Source organism: Geotrypetes seraphini, chromosome 3 (genome assembly GCF_902459505.1).
Source record: "Geotrypetes seraphini chromosome 3, aGeoSer1.1, whole genome shotgun sequence".
Lineage (NCBI taxonomy): Eukaryota > Metazoa > Chordata > Amphibia > Gymnophiona > Dermophiidae > Geotrypetes > Geotrypetes seraphini.
In genome coordinates, this window is record NC_047086.1 from 407,038,209 (window position 1) to 407,057,804 (window position 19,596).

General features: G+C 47.1%; 1 protein-coding gene across 1 annotated transcript in view; it reads left to right on the forward strand.

Moving 5' to 3' along the window:
* TMEM63A (transmembrane protein 63A) overlaps positions 1-19,596 on the forward strand; it is a 202,822-nt gene that overhangs the window by 40,991 nt on the left and 142,235 nt on the right. The window contains exons 7-9 of the mRNA XM_033936649.1: positions 1,589-1,640; positions 4,750-4,858; positions 5,448-5,518. Coding sequence (XP_033792540.1) covers positions 1,589-1,640; positions 4,750-4,858; positions 5,448-5,518 — 232 coding nt within the window. The remainder of the gene's footprint in view (positions 1-1,588; positions 1,641-4,749; positions 4,859-5,447; positions 5,519-19,596) is intronic.

Genomic DNA, 19,596 nt, shown 5'->3' on the forward strand with positions numbered 1-19,596 from the left:
ATGATGATTACGGCTTGAAAATTGCGACATCCTAATGGATCTCCAAGGAAGTTTTACCAAGTTTCCCTGCTATCTCTATCTTTGGGACAGCAGGGACACAAAGATGCACTACCAAAGGTGGGACTGGCCACAGGTGGGACTGGGCAGAAACATCAAATGGGAACCACTGGTGGACCCCTGGAAGGTGCTGGAGCCACCACTGCACATCAAATTGTGCCTAATGAAACAATTTGTCCGAGCCCTAGATAAGGAGTCAGCAGCCTTCAAGACATCTTTTCCTAATCTGTCTAAGGCAAAGGTCAAAGCTGGTGTCTTCATTGGACCACAGATAAAGAAGGTCCTGGAATGCAAGGAATTTTCTAAGAGGCTAACTAGGAAGGAGAAAGTGGCTTGGAGCAGCTTTATCACAGTGGTTTAGGGCTTCCTGAGCAATCACAAAGCCCAAATCTATGTGGAGTTGGTTGATAATCTGATGAAGAATTACAGTAAAATGGGCTGTAGGATGTCTCTCCAAGTCCAGGTCTTTGATGCTCATCTTGAGAACATGGGAGCATTCTCAGAAAAGCAAGATGAGCGTGTCCACCAGGATATATGGACAATATAATGAGAACGTGAAAGCGACTTCCAATATCATCGCAAAGCTGAAAAAACTACTGACTTCGAAATTTTCTCTGGTCAACTTTGTTTAACTTCAGTATAAATACATGTTAATTGTGACTTTATAAGAATGAAAAGATGAAACTTTCGCTTGTTCATGTTTGAAATAGGTAAATTGCAAAATTTGATTCTCCTGGTCACAAAAATAAAGTTTTATGGAAATAAGAGACGTTTTCTATACTTTTTAGGCATGAGCGATTAGGAAATTACACTTCCTGCCCAGGACCATAGCGTTAAGGAAAGACATTGCCATCTCGTTTTATTCATTGTTTGTATAAAGTTATTAATGTATGTGAACCGCCTAGAACTTTGCAGTAGGGCGGTATAGAAATAAATTATTATTAGTTAATGTTTATATAATTTCTCCTTTATGAGTTTCTGTATTTTAAGCAAACTACAATCCCATCAGTATGGAGCTTTTTTTTTTTTTTGGGGGGGGGAGGTGGATCAGCACAGTTTAATTATTGCATGACATTATTGCTTTTTATTTTCATGCTTTCAAGAATTAAAACAGCAGCTATGAATGAGGTAAGTGGTAAGAACTCTATAGAGAAAAGAATAATGCCATTAAAAAATGCATGTGTTCGTACTCTAAAGTGTGAATGAATCCTTATTTAAATGTGTAAAGACAAATATGGGACATTTTTGGTTGTCTGCATGTGACAAGACTTTGGGTTTTCTAGACCTCTCCTCTAAGCTGGTTTTGAGTCATTGAATGAGAACACGCAGAAATGGATTAGTAGCTCAGAAAACGAAATTATTAGACAGTGTCCTCCCAGTGGTGGTCTGATATTGGTTATTGATGGAATCTCGCTGACTCTTATTCTGCTGCAATAACTTTTTAACTTTCTCAAGTGCATGAGCATGTAAAAAAATAAAAATCTTTCTCAATTTAAATAATGTGTCTCAGTGTTTCTATTATTATCTTTAGATAAGGACCCCCTCAGTTTTGGAAGGACGACGATAGCAAATTTACAGACTCCGTAAGTACATGGCATTTTGTGTGTGTATATGTGAAGTGTTTCTGCTGCGTTTGCAAACATTTACCAGCAGGCTGGAATAATACAGATTCATATAGTAGAAAAGTGAACCTCTTCTCTTTCTGTTGAGGGCCATCTCTTGTTGTCTATCACACTTGCTCATACAGTCTGGAAGCCATGCATATATTTGCACAAAATCAGTTTTATAGATTTCAAATAATTGGTTGTTGACCTGCAAACAAGTACAGCTGAAGGCAGGAAGGACTGTTGAGGTAACTGGGATCCACAGCTGACCCGGAAGGCTTCCCTCTGACATCAGAGGGAAGCCTTTCTCGTCAGCTTTGGCAGAGGGGGGCATGCAGCTGGAGGGCATGGGATCACTGATGGCAGCAGCAATTGAGGAGTAAGGGGGCAGGAGACCCGTTCAGTGCCGTGTAGCCCCCACAAGCAGCTCATGTACCCCTAGGAGTACATGTACCACGTGTTGAGAAACACTGTCCTATTCCACCAAATAAGAGCTCAGATATTTCAGCTAAACAGAGCAGTTATAATGGAAGGAAAAGCCTCGGATATTAAAAGGTTTTTATGATGATTTTTTTGCAACATGAGCACAGTTGATTGAGCCTGTTTAATATCTGAGGTTTTGTTTAGCTGAAATATTTGAACGCTTATTTGGGGAAGTGGGAGATTATTTATTTACTTATTTAGATATTTTAGTTCAAGGTTACTTTTATTTGATCAATCACCTGAGATCAAGCTATCAAAGTGGTTTATAATTTAAAAAATTGGCAATCCAGGGAATAAAGGTACAATTTAGTAGAAAGTATCAGGTAAAATGTTTGTGTAACAGTAGACCTCAGGGTCTGAAGCAGTCTGCCTCCTTAAATTTGCCTAAGTCATACATGAAAAGCTAAGCATAAAGGGAGGGCATTCCACAATGTAGGCCCATCGAAACTAAACATCAATATCCGGAAGGGAATAATCAGTAGATGTTGACTGGAGCATAAAGTCCTTGTTCTTGTACAATCCCATTTTATTCCGGACCAGTGGGTTATTTCCGTCTACCTGCCAGGAAGCCTCAAAATTCCAGAGACTTAAACCCCTCCCCATCACACCTCGTCACTGTGTCAGTGCCTGAGTTCCTCAGCTTGTCTTTTCCTCCTTTGTCTTTCCTCCATGGCCCTTGATAGGGTGTCTGTTGAGGTCTGGTGATTCTGGTTGCATCTGATTGGCCAAGGCAGCCATGGTATGCTGACCTGACATGGTATGCTGATCAGGTGCTCCAGTTGCCTTGTCATTCTCACCTTCTCACTTAGGTGTTCAACTGCGATGCAGGATCTGGACCGCTTTGGTCTTCTGGCTTAGCTCTTGAGTGCATGGCCTTGACTAGCTCAGGCTATTCTTCAGCAGTGATTGCCACGTTGCTTCACAGCAAATGGAAGTCCACAGTGGTGGCCTGTGTGAAGGCTTGGAGGTGTTTCCAGGCTTGGTGCTCTCTGAGACAGGTGGACCGTATCTTCCATCGATTCCTCAGGTCCTGGAGTTTCTGCATAATGTCTTGTAGAAAGGTCTAGCGGTAGCTTTGCTCCATATACAGATTGCCAGTCTTTTGTATATGGGCCCTCCTTCCCTGAGGAGCTCATTGGCAGTTTATTCGGATGTGGTTCATTTTCTGTGGGGTGCTCGGCGACTAACAGCTCCCTTGTGCCTTCTCTGTCCGACCTGGAATCTTAATCTGGTTCTTCGCTCTCTGGCTTGTCCTCCATATGAGTTTCTAGAGCAGGCATCTCTGAGGGATCTCATGATCAAGACGGTCTTCCTGGTGGCTATTACCTCAGCCCACAGGGTTTCAGAGCTTCAGGCTCTCTCCTGCAGGGATCCCTTTCTGCGTATTATGGATTGCGCTGTGATGCTGCATACTGTTCCTTCTTTTTCTTCCGAAAGTGGTTTCTGCTTTCCATGTGAATCAGGAAGTCCGGCTTCTTGCTTTTGCTTCCTCTGGTTGGAGGGAGCAGGACCGGGTGTTGTAGTTCTTAGATGTGTGCAGAATTATATTGCAGTATCTGGGGATCACCGAGTTTCACCTCTCTGACCATCTATTTATTGTGGTGGGTCTTGCAGGCAAAGTTAGGCCAGCTTCTAAGGCTAACATTTCTAGGTGGATTCGCGTGGCCATTTCTATGGCTTACTTGGTGGCCAGAAGGAAACCCCCTTTGCGGTTTTGGGCTCATTCAGAGGTGTTTTGTCTTCTTGGGCAGAGTTCTTGGCTGTTTCTGTGGATGAGATTTGCAGGGCCGCTACCTGGTCCTCCAAATTCTACAGGATCGATGTGGCGGCCAAGCAGGATGCTTCTTTTGATGCCTCTGTTTTGGCAGCAGGCTCTTCAGTCGCACCGTGAATATTTTTGCCTACTTTGCTGACCTGTAGAAATGGAAGCACGTTCACAAAAGATTTCAAACTTTGCACAGAAACATGCCCCAAGGTGTTGTACCAAACTGCAAAATTTCAGACCCCTAGGTAGTTTCCTTCTGCCGCAGTGCTTAAGCAAAGTTGGCGTTTTAGGTCACACGAGGCATGGGAGTGGATCGATTTGCTTTTGTTCAACCATCCCTAGCTCCTGACCAAATTGAGATAGATCCCAAAAATTTAGCAAAGTTTCATTTGAGATCCTAGACAACACCCTGTAAAATTTAGTTGGATTTCAAGGGGGTCGAGCGTGGGCTCCTGGTCCACTTGACACAGAATGACCCATTTGTTGATATGAGCAAAATTTAATTTACTTGTTGGGGAGTTTCCCTATTCCCCTCTCTCTTATTTTTGTCCTCTACAGATGTTCTTGGATGCTTTTAGACTGACTGAGGAACTCAGGCACTGACACAGTGATGAGGCATGAGGGGGAGTCCTGGCAGGTAGAGGGAAATAACCCACTGGTCCCGGAATAAAGTGTAGATTTACAAGAAAGAAGATTAGCAAAGGTAAGAACCTAATCTTTCGTTGGACTAACTGTGGCATGATATCTAGCCAGCTACAGAGACTGTATCTCCATGGGATACTTGAGGATGTCTGTAGAAGTCTGCAAGTCAGTGCCTAAAGATGTCTCTGTTTATCCCAGGAACAGTCTTCCTTGGCTCCACACCACGATTGCGGTTATTTACTTAATTCTGACTCTTGTCTTCATGAGACATTATACCTCTGCCATCTATTATGAAGAAGAAAACACAGTATGTTGATTTATTTTAATTCCTTTTCTATTGTGGGGTAGTTAGAATAAGTGGACAAAGAGGGAGCGCTGCCTGCCTGAGTTGACTGTGTTTGTCAAATGGTAAGAGAGGAAAACTAAACGTAGCCATACAACAAATTAGCATTCTCAGTTATTGTTTGTATGATGTGTTGTATCTTTTGTTGTTAGCTGCCTAGATTTGCAGAGAAATAAATAAAGTAGTCCCCTCATTAGCACTGAAATGGGTTCTCCTACATCGCAGCTGCTACAAAGCAACCTTTTCTTGATGCTCATGAAACTGGGTTGTTTGGATTTCACTCCAGTCTTCAGAATACTAGTTGTGAAGAAGTGAGAGGAAAGGCAGCCATTATATGGGATGAAATGAAATTAGAAGGACTTGGGGATTCTTATTTGCTGTCATGTTCAGTTTCTGTGGTCTCAGAATGTTGATCGTGCCAGGGTCCACCTAATCAACGTATAGAAAAAATTATTTCTGTATAATTTAGAATCATGTCATCATTTTGACCTTCAGATACAGAAAAGTAGTCTTATAGTTGATTTTAAGGTCTTTGGTTGCTTTTCATCTTTAGGTGAAGCATTCACTGTTCATAACTGGACTCCCCAAAAGAGCAGATGAATTTACAATCAAAAACCACTTTGCGTAAGTAATGAAGAAGCTGGGCTTTCTATTGGTTTCCCATTGTTTACAGTAGGGCTTCCCAGACTGTGGTCATGAGCCTATAATTAGGCTGGCAGGGGATGAGGAATGTCGGGCTGAGAGAGGCCTCTTGGAGTTGTGTACTTTCTATGTCTTTGGTAATAAATAGAGAATGATACGGGGAAAAAATTTATCACCATTCCCGCCCCATCCCCGCCCTGCAAACTTTCAGATCCCACCCACACAAGCCTCGAATAGTTATGATTTTATACTGAACTTATTTTATTAAAATATAAAAAGAGACTATTCTGTACAATTGTCATTTTATAAACACAAATAATATAGAGCAAGGATCAACAAAAACCCCTGTTTCCCCTCCCTTTAACAAATATCCCCTCCACTATTGTGAAAACTGAACAAACCAAATTACTACAGAATACTACATAGAAAAATCAAGCTAACAGAATACTTCAGTCACACATGGCAGAAATAGTGTTAGGAGAGAGCAACAAGGGCAATTGCCCCCTGGTCAGAGAGAGCCCTAAGCCAGCTGGAAGTAAAGAAGCAAAGCATGGGGTTTGCGGTTCCCAGTTATGTCTAATACCAGCTCTAACAGGATACATATGTCAAATCTGAAATATTCTAATCCACAAAATATAAAATACATTTTTTTTTCTACCTTTTGTTGTCTGGTAATTTTATTCTTCAAATCACATTGGTCTCAGGCTTTGGTTTTGGGTTCCTTCTGTCTTCATTGTGGCATGGCTGGCTCCTGAAGATAAAATAGGCCCAAGAGGAGCTGGGGAGGAGATGCCGAGTCTGACACGGTCGCAGTTTTTTTAATCACAGGAGCAAGACTTTTCACCTCTTCCACAGGGCGGTGAAAGGTCTTCTCCCCATTCCCGCGGGGTAGTGAAAGGTCTTGTCCCCATTCCTGCGGTAAACCAGTTGCACATGTCCCCATTACTGCAGATTTACTACGGTGACCACGGTTTACCATGGCAAACGGTCCCCATGTCATTCTCTAGTAATGAAGTTTGATAAGCACTGGATTGCAGTTGCTTGAGAAATATTTCATTCTGTAGCACCTGGTAGACTGGTATAGTCTAGAGAGTTGTGCGGGGACAGAAATCCCACCCGTCCCCGCCAAAGTCCCACCCGTCCCCGTGAGGAATCCCTCCGTCCCCACCCGTCCCCGTGAGGAATCCCCTCCGTCCCCACCCGTCCCTGCGAGGAATCCCCTCCGTCCCCGCTCGTCCCTATAAACTTCAGAAATAGTTATTTCATTTAATTATGCTACTGAATTAAAGGCTCTGGTAGAAACCCATTTACAAATAAGCAAAAAGACTTTATTAATTTGAAAATATTAATTGGGAAGAATACATACTTTGCAAACGGGTTTCTACCAGAGCCTCTAATGTTTATAAATTTTTATCAACACAACTAATATACTACTTTATCCTGAAGCAAAATAAAAAAAAGAAATATAATTCTTTTCCTACCTTTGTTGCCTGGTTTCTGCTTTCCTCATGTTCTCATTCAATTCCTTCCATCCACTGTCTCTCTTCCTTCTGCATCTTCCATTTGCTCTGTTACTGTGCATCTCCCTTTCTTCCCCCTTCCAAATTGGTCTGGCACCCATCTTCTTCTCTCCGCTCCCCCCATAGTCTGGCATCTGTCTTTTTCCCTGCCAGCGTGTTCTCCCTACTCTCTCTTCCCCATTTCCTTTCAGCGTCCTTCTCCCCCCATCTTCCCCATGTCCTGTCAGCGTCCTTCTCCCCCCTCTGTCTTCCACATGTGCTTTCAGTGTCCTTCTCCCCCCTCTGCTTCCCCATGTCCTTTCAGCGTCCTTCTCCCTCTCTGTCTTCCCCATGGCCTTTCAGCGTCCTTCTCCACCCCCCGTCTTCCCCATGTCCTTTCAGCGTCCTTCTCCACCCCTTTGTCTTCCCCATGTGCTTTCAGCATCCTTCTCCCCCCTCTGTCTTCCACAAGTGCTTTCAGAGTCCTTCCCCCCCGCCCTTCCCATGGCCTTTCAGCGTCCTTCTCCACCCCTTTGTATTCCCGATGTGCTTTCAGCGTCCTTCTCCCTCCTCTGTCTTCAAGTGCTTTCAGAGTCCTTCCCCCCCTCCCGTCTTCCCCATGGCCTTTCAGCGTCCTTCTCCCCCCTCCTTCTCTACCGCCCCGGGTGCAGCACAGCCGGCCAGGTCCCTTTACTTTTGTGGCACTTCTCCGACCGACCGACAACAGCCCCGGTCCGACAAACCTCCCTGCCCTTAACTGCGAATCTAAATTACCTTATTACAGCTGCTGTAAGAAGATAATTTAGATTCGCGGCTACAGGGCAGGGAGGATTGTCGGACCGGGGCTGTTGTCGGTCGGTCGGGGAAGTGCCACAAAAGTAAGGGGACCTGGCCGGCTGTGCTGCAACCGGGGCGGGGTATGGCGGGGCGGGGCGGACCGCCCCCTCCCTTGGTAGCCACTCCAACCGCGAGGCTACTCTCCTCCTTACCTGCACTGCCTGCAGCACAGAGCCAAACGGAAGTCTTCCCGACGTCAGCGCTGACGTCGGGAAGACTTCCGTTCGGCTCTGTGCTGCAAGCAGAGAAGGTAGGGAGAAGAAGAGCCGCGCGACTGAGTACATCCAGCCCCGCAGGATCCCCGCGACCCTCGGAGGCTTCCCCACGGGATCCCCGCGACCCTAGGGGGCGTCCCCACGGGATCCCCGCGACCCTAGGGGCGTCCCCACGGGATCCCCGTGACCCGAAGGGGGAACCCGCGGGATTCCCGTCGTCCCCGTTCCCGTGCAGCTCTCTAATATAGTCCTTACGAATGGGTATATATCTCATCATTACCAGCAGGTGGAGACTGAAATAGAACTGTGGAATAGTACATAAGAAGTACCTTCTCCTATTCCTATCAGTCTTCTTTCAGTCTCAGCAGGTGTGAGGAGCTGTACCCATCTCCCATGGTAGGGCTGTTGCCATTTGTTTAGGGATCCTGGTCCCTGTTTTTGTGCCGGATTGAGCTTGGGTGGGCCCTATATGGGACCTCGGAGTTGTCAAACCTGGCAGGTCTCGTGCTGGGTCCCTCTCCCCATTTCCTCCACCTCCCCCACATTTTTTTAGAGATGCCTCAGCAGTAAGCCTTGCTGCCTAATTCAAGCAAGGCATATTGCCAGTGGAATCTGTTCTGTTAAAAAAAAAAAAAAAAAAAATCCTGAGGTAGTGCTGTTCTGAAGGGTTGCTTTCCCTTTAATTTTGCTGTATTTACTGTTTTTTTCAACTAACTGGCACTTTTCTCCTAGCTAGGTTCCTTATGGAGCAATGAGCACTTTGCAGGGGAAAAAGTGCTCATTGTGCTCCAGACGCGAGGCACTTGCAGCCAGCCTGTGCAAGCGGTGTACAGGCCGGTGCAGTAGTGGGGCTCCATCGGCAGCGGCTGCAGGCATCCAGGGCTCCCTGCCACTAGTGCCTTGCGAGTCGGCAAGGAACAGTGGGAAAGCCTGGTCTTCCCCCACTGCCCACGGAGGGATTTCCTCAGCCGCCAACAGTAAGGGTAAAAAGAATTCCCTTACCGCCGGTTCAGCTTGGGTCTCCCTCTCATCTAATTTTTTATCAGCTGATGCCGGCTTGCCTGCTTTAGTGACTGGGACAGTTCAGGCTTCCCAGCCACTATAGGCCCTGGAGGGGTTATTTTTGGTGGGAATTTCGCCATTTTCTCAGACAGGCCCCTCCATTTTATCTGCAACCTCAGGTGACCTTCCCCCTGTATTGGAAAAACAGGGGCAGGTTTCAGCTGGGTCCCCTGCTGTGCCAGGGAGTCCCATGGGGCCCCTGGGGGGGGTTTCCCCTGATTTAATTTTTGCTTTGTGCAGGACCTATTTTCAGGCAGCTGGGGGTCCCACATGCGCCCAGGGGGTTCCCTCCGCACCCCTTGTGGCTTTGCCTCCCTCTTCTCCTTTGACGTCCCCTCTTCCTCCTCCCTTGTCCAAGCACCCGAGGGTGGCTTGGGATGAGGATTGGTGGTCAGAGAGCGTGTCGGCCTGGATGAGAACCTGGACCCTTTTGAGGATTTCCAGGATCCTCTTGAGGGGATGGCCGCTGGCGGCGCCATCCGGCGAAGAGGTGTCCGTGGTTTGCCTTTTTCATAGGGATGAGTTACCAGACCTGATTCAGCAGGTCTCTTCAGTGCTGTGTTTTGAGCAAGCGCCACCGGAAACCCCGCGTGTGGGGGACCCACACTGCTTCCTGCTGTTTTCCTATGCATCAGGATATTTGGGATCTCGTACTGGCACAGTGGAATATGCCGGAGGCACTGTTTCGGTTGGTGCGTGTCATGGCTCATTTATATCCCATTCTGGAGGGGGATATGGCTACTTTAAAGTTGCCAGTATGGAAGTGGTGGTCTCAGCGATTCTAAACGGCATACCGTGCCTGTGGAGGGTGTTTCTGCCTTACGGGACTCTGAAGAGCGTAAGCTAGAGACCATTCTTAAGCAGAATTTTGATGTCTCTGCCTTGGGAATCCAGGCAGCTATTTGTGTGGGGCTGGTGGCTCGCACCGTGTTTCGGTGGTTCGAGCGTGTCCTGGATCGTAAGTCTGATGACTGGTCCTTGGTGGATCAGGAGGTGGCAAAGATTGAGATGGCTGCCTCGTTCCTCTTGGATGCTCTCTATGATTTGGTGCGGACGTCTGCCAAGTCTATGGCTTTTGGAGTGGCAGCACGCCATACCTTGTGGTTTTGTACTTGGTTGGCGGATGCCGCATCCAAAACTAAGCTTACTAAATTTCCCTTTCGGGAATCCTTTTTATTTGGAGAGAATTTAGATAAATTGGGCGATGGTGCGTCTGCATCTGGAGTACTGCGTCCAATATTGGTCGCCGTACCTTAAGATGGATATGGCGATACTCGAGAGGGTTCAGAGGAGAGTGACACGTCTGATAAAAGGGATGGAAAACCTTTCATACACTGAGAGATTGGAGAAACTGGGTCTCTTTTCCCTGGAGAAGAGGAGACTTAGAGGGAATATAATAGAGACTTATAAGATCATGAAGGGCATAGAGAGAGTAGAGAAGAACAGATTTTTCAAACTTTTAAAAAATAAAAGAATAAGAGGGCATTCAGAAAAGTTGAAAGGGGACAGATTCAAAACGAATGGTAAGAGGTTCTTCTTTACCCAACGTGTGGTGGACACCTGGAATGCGCTTCCAGAGGACGTAATAGGGCAGAGTACGGTACTGGGGTTTTAGAAAGGATTGGACAATTTCCTGCTGGAAAAGGGGATAGAGGGATATAGATAGAGGATTACTGCACAGGTCCTGGACCTGTTGGGCCGCCATGTGAGCGGGCTGCTGGGCGCGATGGACCTCAGGTCTGACCCAGCAGAGGCATTGCTTATGTTCTTATGTGTACCGTCTGTCTGAGGACCGTGCCTGCCTGGCGTCTCGGGGGGGGGGGGCACTACCCAGGGGCATCTGCGGGAGTTCTACAAATACCGCCTTGGGCATGGAATTGCTACTTTCCAGGCTTCGGGGTTTTCTTGGGTTCATTTTTATCAGCGCAGTCCTTTTGGGGGGCCCCCGCTGCCCATCCTGCCCAATGATTTCTTGCTGGCACCCCTTTGGTTCTGGTGGGTGCCTGACTGTGCGAGTTTTTTCCTAAGTGGGCCGAGATCACATCAGATCAGTGGGTCCTGGAGGTGGTGCGGGACTGTTATGCTCTGGAGTTTGCCCTTCTCTCTACCAGATCATTTTCTAGCCTCTCCATGTCTGGTGGCATGGAAGATGCAGGCCTTTCGCCAGATCCTTGAACGCTTGCTAGACCTCAAAGCAGTTGCTCCAGTACTCCCTCAGGAGTGCGGCACCGGCAGGTATTCCATTTACTTTGTGGTGCCCAAGAAGGAAGGGACCTTTCAGCCAATCTTAGATTTAAAAGGGGTTAACAGGGCTCTCAAAATTCCCTTATTTCGTATAGAAACTCTGCGGTCTATCATTCTAGCAGTTCAGCTAGGGGAGTTCCTGACTTCTCTTGATCTGACGGAGGCCTACTTGCATGTTCCAATTCGGGCTTCCCATCAGCGCTTCCTTCATTTTGCGATCTTGGGTCAGCACTTTCAGTTCTGTGCACTTCCTTTTGGCCTGGCCATGGCTTTCCCGATGTTCACCAAGGTTATGGTGGTTGTCACGGCGGCCTTGCAGACAAAGGGCATTCTGGTGCATCCCTACCTGGAGGACTGGTTGATTCAGGTGAAGTTGTTTCAGGAGAGCACCCGGGTCACATCACGGATGGTGGAGTTTCTCCAGTCATTGGGATGGGTGGTCAACCTTTCCAAGAGTCGGTTGGCCTCATCTCAGCATCGGGAGTACCTTGAGGTTCTGTTCGACACTTCCTTGGGGAAGGTCTTCCTTCCAGAGGCCTAGGTAAGCAAATTGCAATCTCAGGTTCGCCTGCTTATGGCTTCCCGGTATCCTCAGGCGCAGGATTTCCTCCAAGTCTTGGGGGGGGGGGGGTCGATGGTGGCTTCCCTAGATGTAGTGCGGTGGGCGCGGGCCCACATGCGTTCTCTTCAGTATGCTCTGCTTCGGAGATGGTCACCCCAGAGGCACAGTCTGGATCTCCCTGTTCCTCTGTGGGGTTTGGCGCGTGGCAGTCTTCGTTGGTGGCTCCAGACTAGAGAGTTGTGGGGTGACAGAAATCCTGCCCGTCCCCACCAGTATCCTGCCCGTCCCCGCTAGGAATCCCCTCCATCCCCGCCCGACCCCGTGAGGAATCTCCTCTGTCCCAGCCCGTCCCCCCCATAAAAAGCAGCAATTACTTCTGACAGTTTTTAAAGTCTTAGTTTATTTAAACCAACAATAAAATACAATATAAACAAATAACAGTGAACAGAAATAAGAGATGCATACATCACCGGAAAGAATTAGAATAGACATTAGTCATGTGACTATAGGGTCGACCATTTCTTTTTAAAAGAGTTGGATTTTTGGGCAATATAAAGCTCATATCTGTAGAGCAAACAAATCTGGTTCCACCATCTGGCATAGGTAACTTGTGAGAGGTCCCCTCAAGATCCAGAAATAGTTTTTAATGCAGCAATGAGTAAAGAATCAAACAATACAGCATCAAAATCATTTAAAGCAGAATTGAGAGAGGCACTTTGCAGGACAATGGTTGCATAAGAAAAATGTGCCAAAACTGAACTGGAAACCCCAAAACAAATTCAGCAAGTACTTCATTTTGTTCTAAACATAAATGGTGGCCATGAGAGGGGGCTGGGCCTCCCACTTTGAGCTTAGCCCCCCCTTCAAAATGAACATCTCCCTTTCTGTTGCTGGTGGGACATTTTGTTCTTCCATCATCTTGATTCCAGTTTCTGCTTTTGTCTATCTTCTACTAATTCTCTTTCCAGGCCTCGGGAACCCCGGTTCCATCCCCGCAGAAGTCCCGCGAGCCTGGGGGGATCCCCGCAGGAGTCCCGCGGGACCCGCAATCCCTGTTCCCGTGCAGATTTCTACTCCAGACCTCTCATCTTGTTCAAGGGATGAGTCTGGATCAACCACAGTAGATGGTGCTTCTCACGGATGCCAGCCTCCTCGGTTAGGGAGCTCAGTGTCTAGGTCACTCAGCTCAGAGCATCTGGTCCACGGAGGAGGTGTCCTGGTCGATCAATGTTTTGGAGACCAGAGCTACTCCTTCTTGACGGGCAAGTCAGTCAGGGTTCTGTCAGACAATGCTACAGCAGTGGTCTATGTCAATCATCAGATGGGCACCAAGAGCACTCAGGTAGCGCGGGAGGCATCCCTGCTCATGGTCTAGGCAGAGTCTCACTTTCAGGACATCTCGGCTTCCCACATAGCCAGTGTGGAGAATGTTCAGGCGGACTTCCTCAGTCGTCACGTGCTAGATCCCAGAGAGTGGTGTCTAAGTCCCGTGGCCTTTCAGTTGATAGTGCAATCCTGGGGTCTTCCCCTCATGGACCTGATGGCCACAAGTGTCAATGCCAAAATGCCCCGCATCTTCAATCGTCGCAGAAATGGTCAGGCCGAGGGTCTATATGCTCTGGTTCAACCATGGCCAACGGAGGAGCTGTTGTATGTGTTCCCTCAGTGGCCCTTAGTGGGCAGAGTTCTCCACATAGTTCGTCATCTGGGCCTGGTGGTTCTGGTGGCTCTGGATTGGCCCAGGCAGCCGTGGTACGCGAATCTGATGAGGCATCTGGTGGCGGATCCTCTTCCTCTGCCTCTCTTGGATAACCTTCTGACTCAGGGTCCCATTCCTTTTTTTTTTTTTTTTTTCTTTTTGCTGATGGCAAGATTCTTTTTCTTCCAGCAGCTCAAGGGTTTCCTTTCAGACCTTTTTCAGAAATCCATCAAGAGAGAAATTGAGAAGTTTTTAAACTAGGAAGAAGGGGAAAGCCAACAGTCGACAGAAAGTCAATGGTTCAGGAACCAGTATACCTAGAGGATACCGTGCAAGAAGATAGTGGGGGAAGACTCACCGGATCATAGGCAAAACAGGTCATAGGTAAACGGTATTCCATCAAAAACGTCGAGAGTGACCAGTGGAGTGCTGCAGGGCTCGGTCTTGGGCCCGATGCTATTTAATATCTTTGTAAGGGATCTAACTCAGGGACTTTGAAGCAAAATTACATTATTTGCCGATGACGCTAAACTATGCAACGTTATGGGCAAGGCAACAGAACCTGACAGCGCAGCCAGGCCCAACACTATGGAGCAGGACCTACTTTTACTGGAATAATGGTCCAGTACTTGGCAACTAAATTTTAATGACAAAAAATGTAAGGTAATGCATCTTGGTAGCGGAAATCCATGCAGAACATACACCTTGAACAGTGAAAACTTAACAAGAACTGTTGCAGAAAGGGACTTGGGAGTAATCATCCGGGAAGATATGAAAGCTGCCAATCAAGTGGAGAAAGCTTCAGCCAAGGCTAGACAAATGCTGGGTTGCGCATCAGAAGGAGCTTTATCAACCGAAAGCCTGAAGTCATACTGCCGTTATATAGATCCATGGTGAGACCTCACCTGGAGTACTGTGTCCAGTTTTGGAGTACACACTATCAAAGGGATGTGAAGAGAATGGAGTCGATCCAGAGAATGGCCACTATATCACGGGCCGCATTGAGGTGGAGGAAGAAATCTTTATTCTTATGGGTCCCACGGCGACAAGAGGGCATCTGCTAAAACTTAAGGGGGGAAGATTTCATGGTGATACCAGGAAATACTTCTTCACCGAAAGGGTGATTGATCGATGGAATGGTCTTCCACGCCAGATAGTCGAGGCCAGTAACCTGCTCGACTTCAAGAGACGATGGGACAAACAGGTGGGGTTGCTACAGAGTTATACTTAAAAGATGATTCTCAAAGGAGGGAGGGTTCTTGAGTGGGCATTCTTGTTGGGCGGCTGGCCTTTTTCTGCCGTCATATTCTATGTTTCTATCCTGACAGATTGAAAGGGACACAAGAGGGAAGGAAATGCAAGAAAGTAACAGGCCACGAACGCAAGGAGCCTAAGGAATAAGATTCTTTTTAATTATTCTAGTTCTGCCCAATTGCTAAGACTTTCCTCTGTTCCTGCCTCCCAAAGGCTTTCCCAACCCCACCATGAAGCCACACCCGTGGATTTTCTTCTCCTCTGCTCATCCTCCAATATCACCCTCTGCCTGAAACCCCCCTCTCCCAACTTACCTTTAATGTCAGTACTATTAATGTCAGTACTATTTGTCATTAATTTCAGTACTATTAATTAATGTCAGTACTATTTGCCCAGGCGTCAAAATCCCCACGCTATTGCGCACCAGAAATCATCCTTTCAAAAAAAACCCATGAAGAATCAATCATGCCTCCTTAAACCCATACTCCCTGCCAACCTTCCCAACCATGCCTCTGACTCTCTCACCCCAGTCCCGACGCTTTATTGCAATGCCAGATCTGCACGCAACAAAACCCAAATTTTGAAGGACCTACTTGAAGATCTCGACCCTGGATTCCTATTCATCACTGAATCATGAATTGCAAAAGACGACATGTTTACACAAAACGAACTTTGCTCACATGGTTACCAGGGCCTCTTCTCCCCCAGAATTAACTGAAAAGGAGGTGGCTTGGCACTCCTCCACAAATCATTCTTCGATGTCCAGCTTCTCGAAAAGGGTAGCCATGCCTCTCTTGAATATATGTTTGTCTCTGTCAATGACGAACTCCACCCTCACCCACTAGGTATCCTGCTATTATATCGTCCACCATCCCCCTGGAACAAATCCTCTGAACCCATCCTCGAGACCATTACAAACGCCTTCCTCAAATTTCAAAGATTACTAATCATTGGGGATATTAATCTCCACCTAAACAATACCACCAACAAAGATGTAACTGATTTCAATAATTTCCTCACTTCTTTAGGCTTCCCCCCCCCCCCTCCCGGCACTCTCTCCAACCCATGAAAAAGAGCACACACTGGACATCATCAGTTTCCTAGATCTCACCGATCACAAAACTTCGGTCGATGACACCCGTTGGGAACATGTCTCCTGGTCCGACCACTTCCTAGGGGCTTTTTGCCTCCCCATTTTCATATCTCACCTCGGGCCCCCCCTCCCCACCTTGTTCCTCAAACTCCATTACCTTCCGAAAAAAAATTGCTAGCGAACTATTCTGGACCAAATTCCTAAACCTAATTTCCACCATTCCTAGCCCTCCAAACCCTGAATCCAACTGGCACAACTGGATCACCCTCTCTGAGACCACCTACCACTTTCTCGCACCACTATCCACTAAAACTGTCTCCTACTCCCGCAAGGTCCCTTGGTACCTCCCATATCACAGAGAACTGAAACAGAAATGTCGAATACTGGAACGCAAATGGAAAAAAATCTAAATCCCCCACTGACAGACAGTCTTGGAGGGTTAATATTAAGTCCTACAATATTGAACTAAAAAAAGCAAGGAAGAATTACTACGGTAACAAAATCTCCAGATCCAATAACCAAAGTAATACACTGTTTAACATCTGGCGCTCCATATCCTCTAAACATGAATCCACCACACTCCCCTCCTCTCCATCTGCCGACGATCTAGCAAAATTCTTCAATGAGAAAGTCACTACCTTACGATGCTCATTCCCACCAGCACCCTCTTACAACTCTCTGGTGTCTACTGATTCCAACCCGACTCTAACCGTCGCCAACCATATTCCAGTCAACAGATCCTGGACCGCCTTCGAGCTCGTATCCGATTCCCAGGTCGCTAAACTCTGCCTCAAGTTGAAATCCTGCAATTGTACCTTGGACCCTTTCCCCTCCTACCTATATGAGAAAATTCCCACACAAGCCATCTCATCTCTCACCAAACTTATAAATTCTGCCCTACTTTCAGGTCTATTTTCTGCAGAAATGGGACACGTTGCCTTATTCCCACTTCTGAAAAAAGCGGATCTAGACCCCTCCACACCAGCCAGCTATCGCCCAATAGCAAATATTCCTATCCTGACCAAAATGCTGGAGTCCATCATATCCACCCAACTCTCATCCTATCTTGAGAGATTCTCCATTCTCCTACCCTTCCAACACGGCTTCAGACCCAACTTTAGCACTGAATCCCTACTGGTCTCATTAATCTCAAAGGTCCAACAACTTCACTCTTGCAATAAGTTCGCTGTTCTTCTTCAGTTCGACCTTTCTGCGGCTTTCGATATTGTCCATCATGATATACTAATTCTCCAACTTTCTGAAATTGGCATAAACTCAACAGTCCTAGATTGGTTCTCAAAATTCTTACTTTCCCGTTCCTACTTCGTTAACATGAATGGCTCCTCATCCCTCCCTTGGAAACTGATTTATGGAGCTCCCCAGGGTTCACCTCTATCTCTGATTCTTTTCAATGTTTATATGTCCTCCCTGAAACTCCTCCAACTATCCCCCTTGGAAACACTTTACACTTACGCCGATGACATCCTTGTCCTCCTCGAGACCGACTCTAACCTCACCAATCTCTCTGAGAACATCTCTTCATGTATATCAAACCTCCAATCCTGGGCCCTCACCGTACAAATGAAACTAAACAAGACCAAAACAAAACTACTATGGCTTGGCCCAAAATTAGATCAGCTACCCACCCTCATCCCACTTTCCTCTGGCACCACTTTGCAGCTTGAACACTCAAGCAAAGTTCTGGGCATCATCATTGATTCTACACTGTCCTTTAACGACCACCTTAACTCCCTAGTAAAAAAATGCTTTTTCAATCTTCACATGTTAAGGAAAGTGAGATCCTGCTTCCATCAACAACACTTTGCTGTCCTCGTTCAATCCATCATTCTTTCCAGACTGAATTACTGTAACTTCATCTACCTAAGCCTAACAAAGAAAAGCCTTCATAGACTCCAGCGGATTCAGAACACCGTGGCTAAACTAATCTTCGCAAAAAGCAAATTCAACCACGTCTCCCCGCTTCTGTCTAAGCTTCACTGGCTTCCAGTAATCCTTAGAGTTCACTACAAATGCGCCTGCCTAACCTTCAACTCTCTATACGGCATCCTTCCTCCCCTTTTTCCACTATCTTGGAACTCCTCGAATCCCAACACCACCAGATCTATTCAAAAATTCAAACTAACCTTCCCCTCTTTAAAGGGCATATCCCATGCAGGAAAATTAGGGACATCCCTCTTCTTCAGGATCACCGAACTCTGGAACAGCTTTACTATCCCGCTTTGGAGTCTGACCTCCCTCCAACTCTTCCAAAAACATTTAAAAACATGGCTTTTCTCTAAAATGTAACGACCTCTCCCTCTTCGATATACTAAGTCTCTCTAAACTTCTCTGTACCAAGTTCTTCTACTTTTTTTTAGAGTTCCTTTCTATATCAATTCCTGTAAACCGTGCTGAGCTTTACTTCTGTGGAGATGATGCGGTATACAAACTTAAGTTTTAGTTTAGTTTAACATCTTTTACCATTGTAAACCGCATAGAACTTCACGGTTCTGCGGTATATAAACTGTTATTATTATTATCCCAGGACAAGCAGGCAGCATATTCTTAACGTATGGATGACGTCACCGACGGAGCCCCGGTACGGACCTTTTTAACTAGAAAGTTCTAGTTGGCCGCACCGCGCATGCGCGAGTGCCTTCCCGCCCGACGGAGGAGTGCGTGGTCTCCAGTTTCTTCGTTTCCGCGGAGCGAAGAAGACGCATGTGGTTTCAACGGCTGTTGAACACTCCTTTTTTGCCTTCCTGCTCGCGTTATTTCTGATTTTTTCTACTTTTTTCCTTCGGGTTTTCTCTTTTCTTTCTAATTGGTAAAAAAAAAAAAAAAAACTTTCTTTTTTCCTTTATTTTTCAACCGGCCCCGGCGGGGCCTGTTGCCATCATACAAGCCTCCGGCTTTGATTTCGCGGAGGCCGTATTTCCCTTCATGCCCCCTCAGCCGGGTTTTAAGAAGTGCCAGCGGTGTGCACGCCCGATTTCCCTTTCGGACCCACACAACTGGTGCCTACAGTGCTTGGGTCCGGAACATCGGGCTGACACCTGCACCCGCTGCGCGACTCTCCAAAAACGCACACTTAAAAATAGACAAATCCAGCAGAATCTCCTCTTCGGCACCGGTTCTGCTATGGATCCGACCCCGACGTCGACGGCACCGCCAAAATCGGCACCGTCAACATCGACACCACCTGATCCTTCATCGGGGTCGATAGCGCCAGGTAAGCCGGCTAAGAAGCCTTCCACTTCCCTCGAGCGCCCTCCAGCCACGGCGGTGACACCGGTCCTTCCGACGTCCCGCAAGTCCCGTAAGCGCTCCGCTCCGATAACGGTGAGTGCCTCTTCATCGGCCTCCTCATCACCGGAGCGTAGAGCGGCACCTATGGTACCGAAGAAAAGTAAAACGGTACCGGTGCCCCCATTGGAGGACCGTATCTCGGCCATCCTCCAGACCAAATTGCAGGAACAGCTACAGCACCAGCTTCAGGAACTGCTTCCAACCCTGCTGGCACCACTCCTTCCGGTACCGGTCCGGCCCGAGCCTCGCACCACTACGCCAGTGGCCACCCCCTCGGTACCGATGA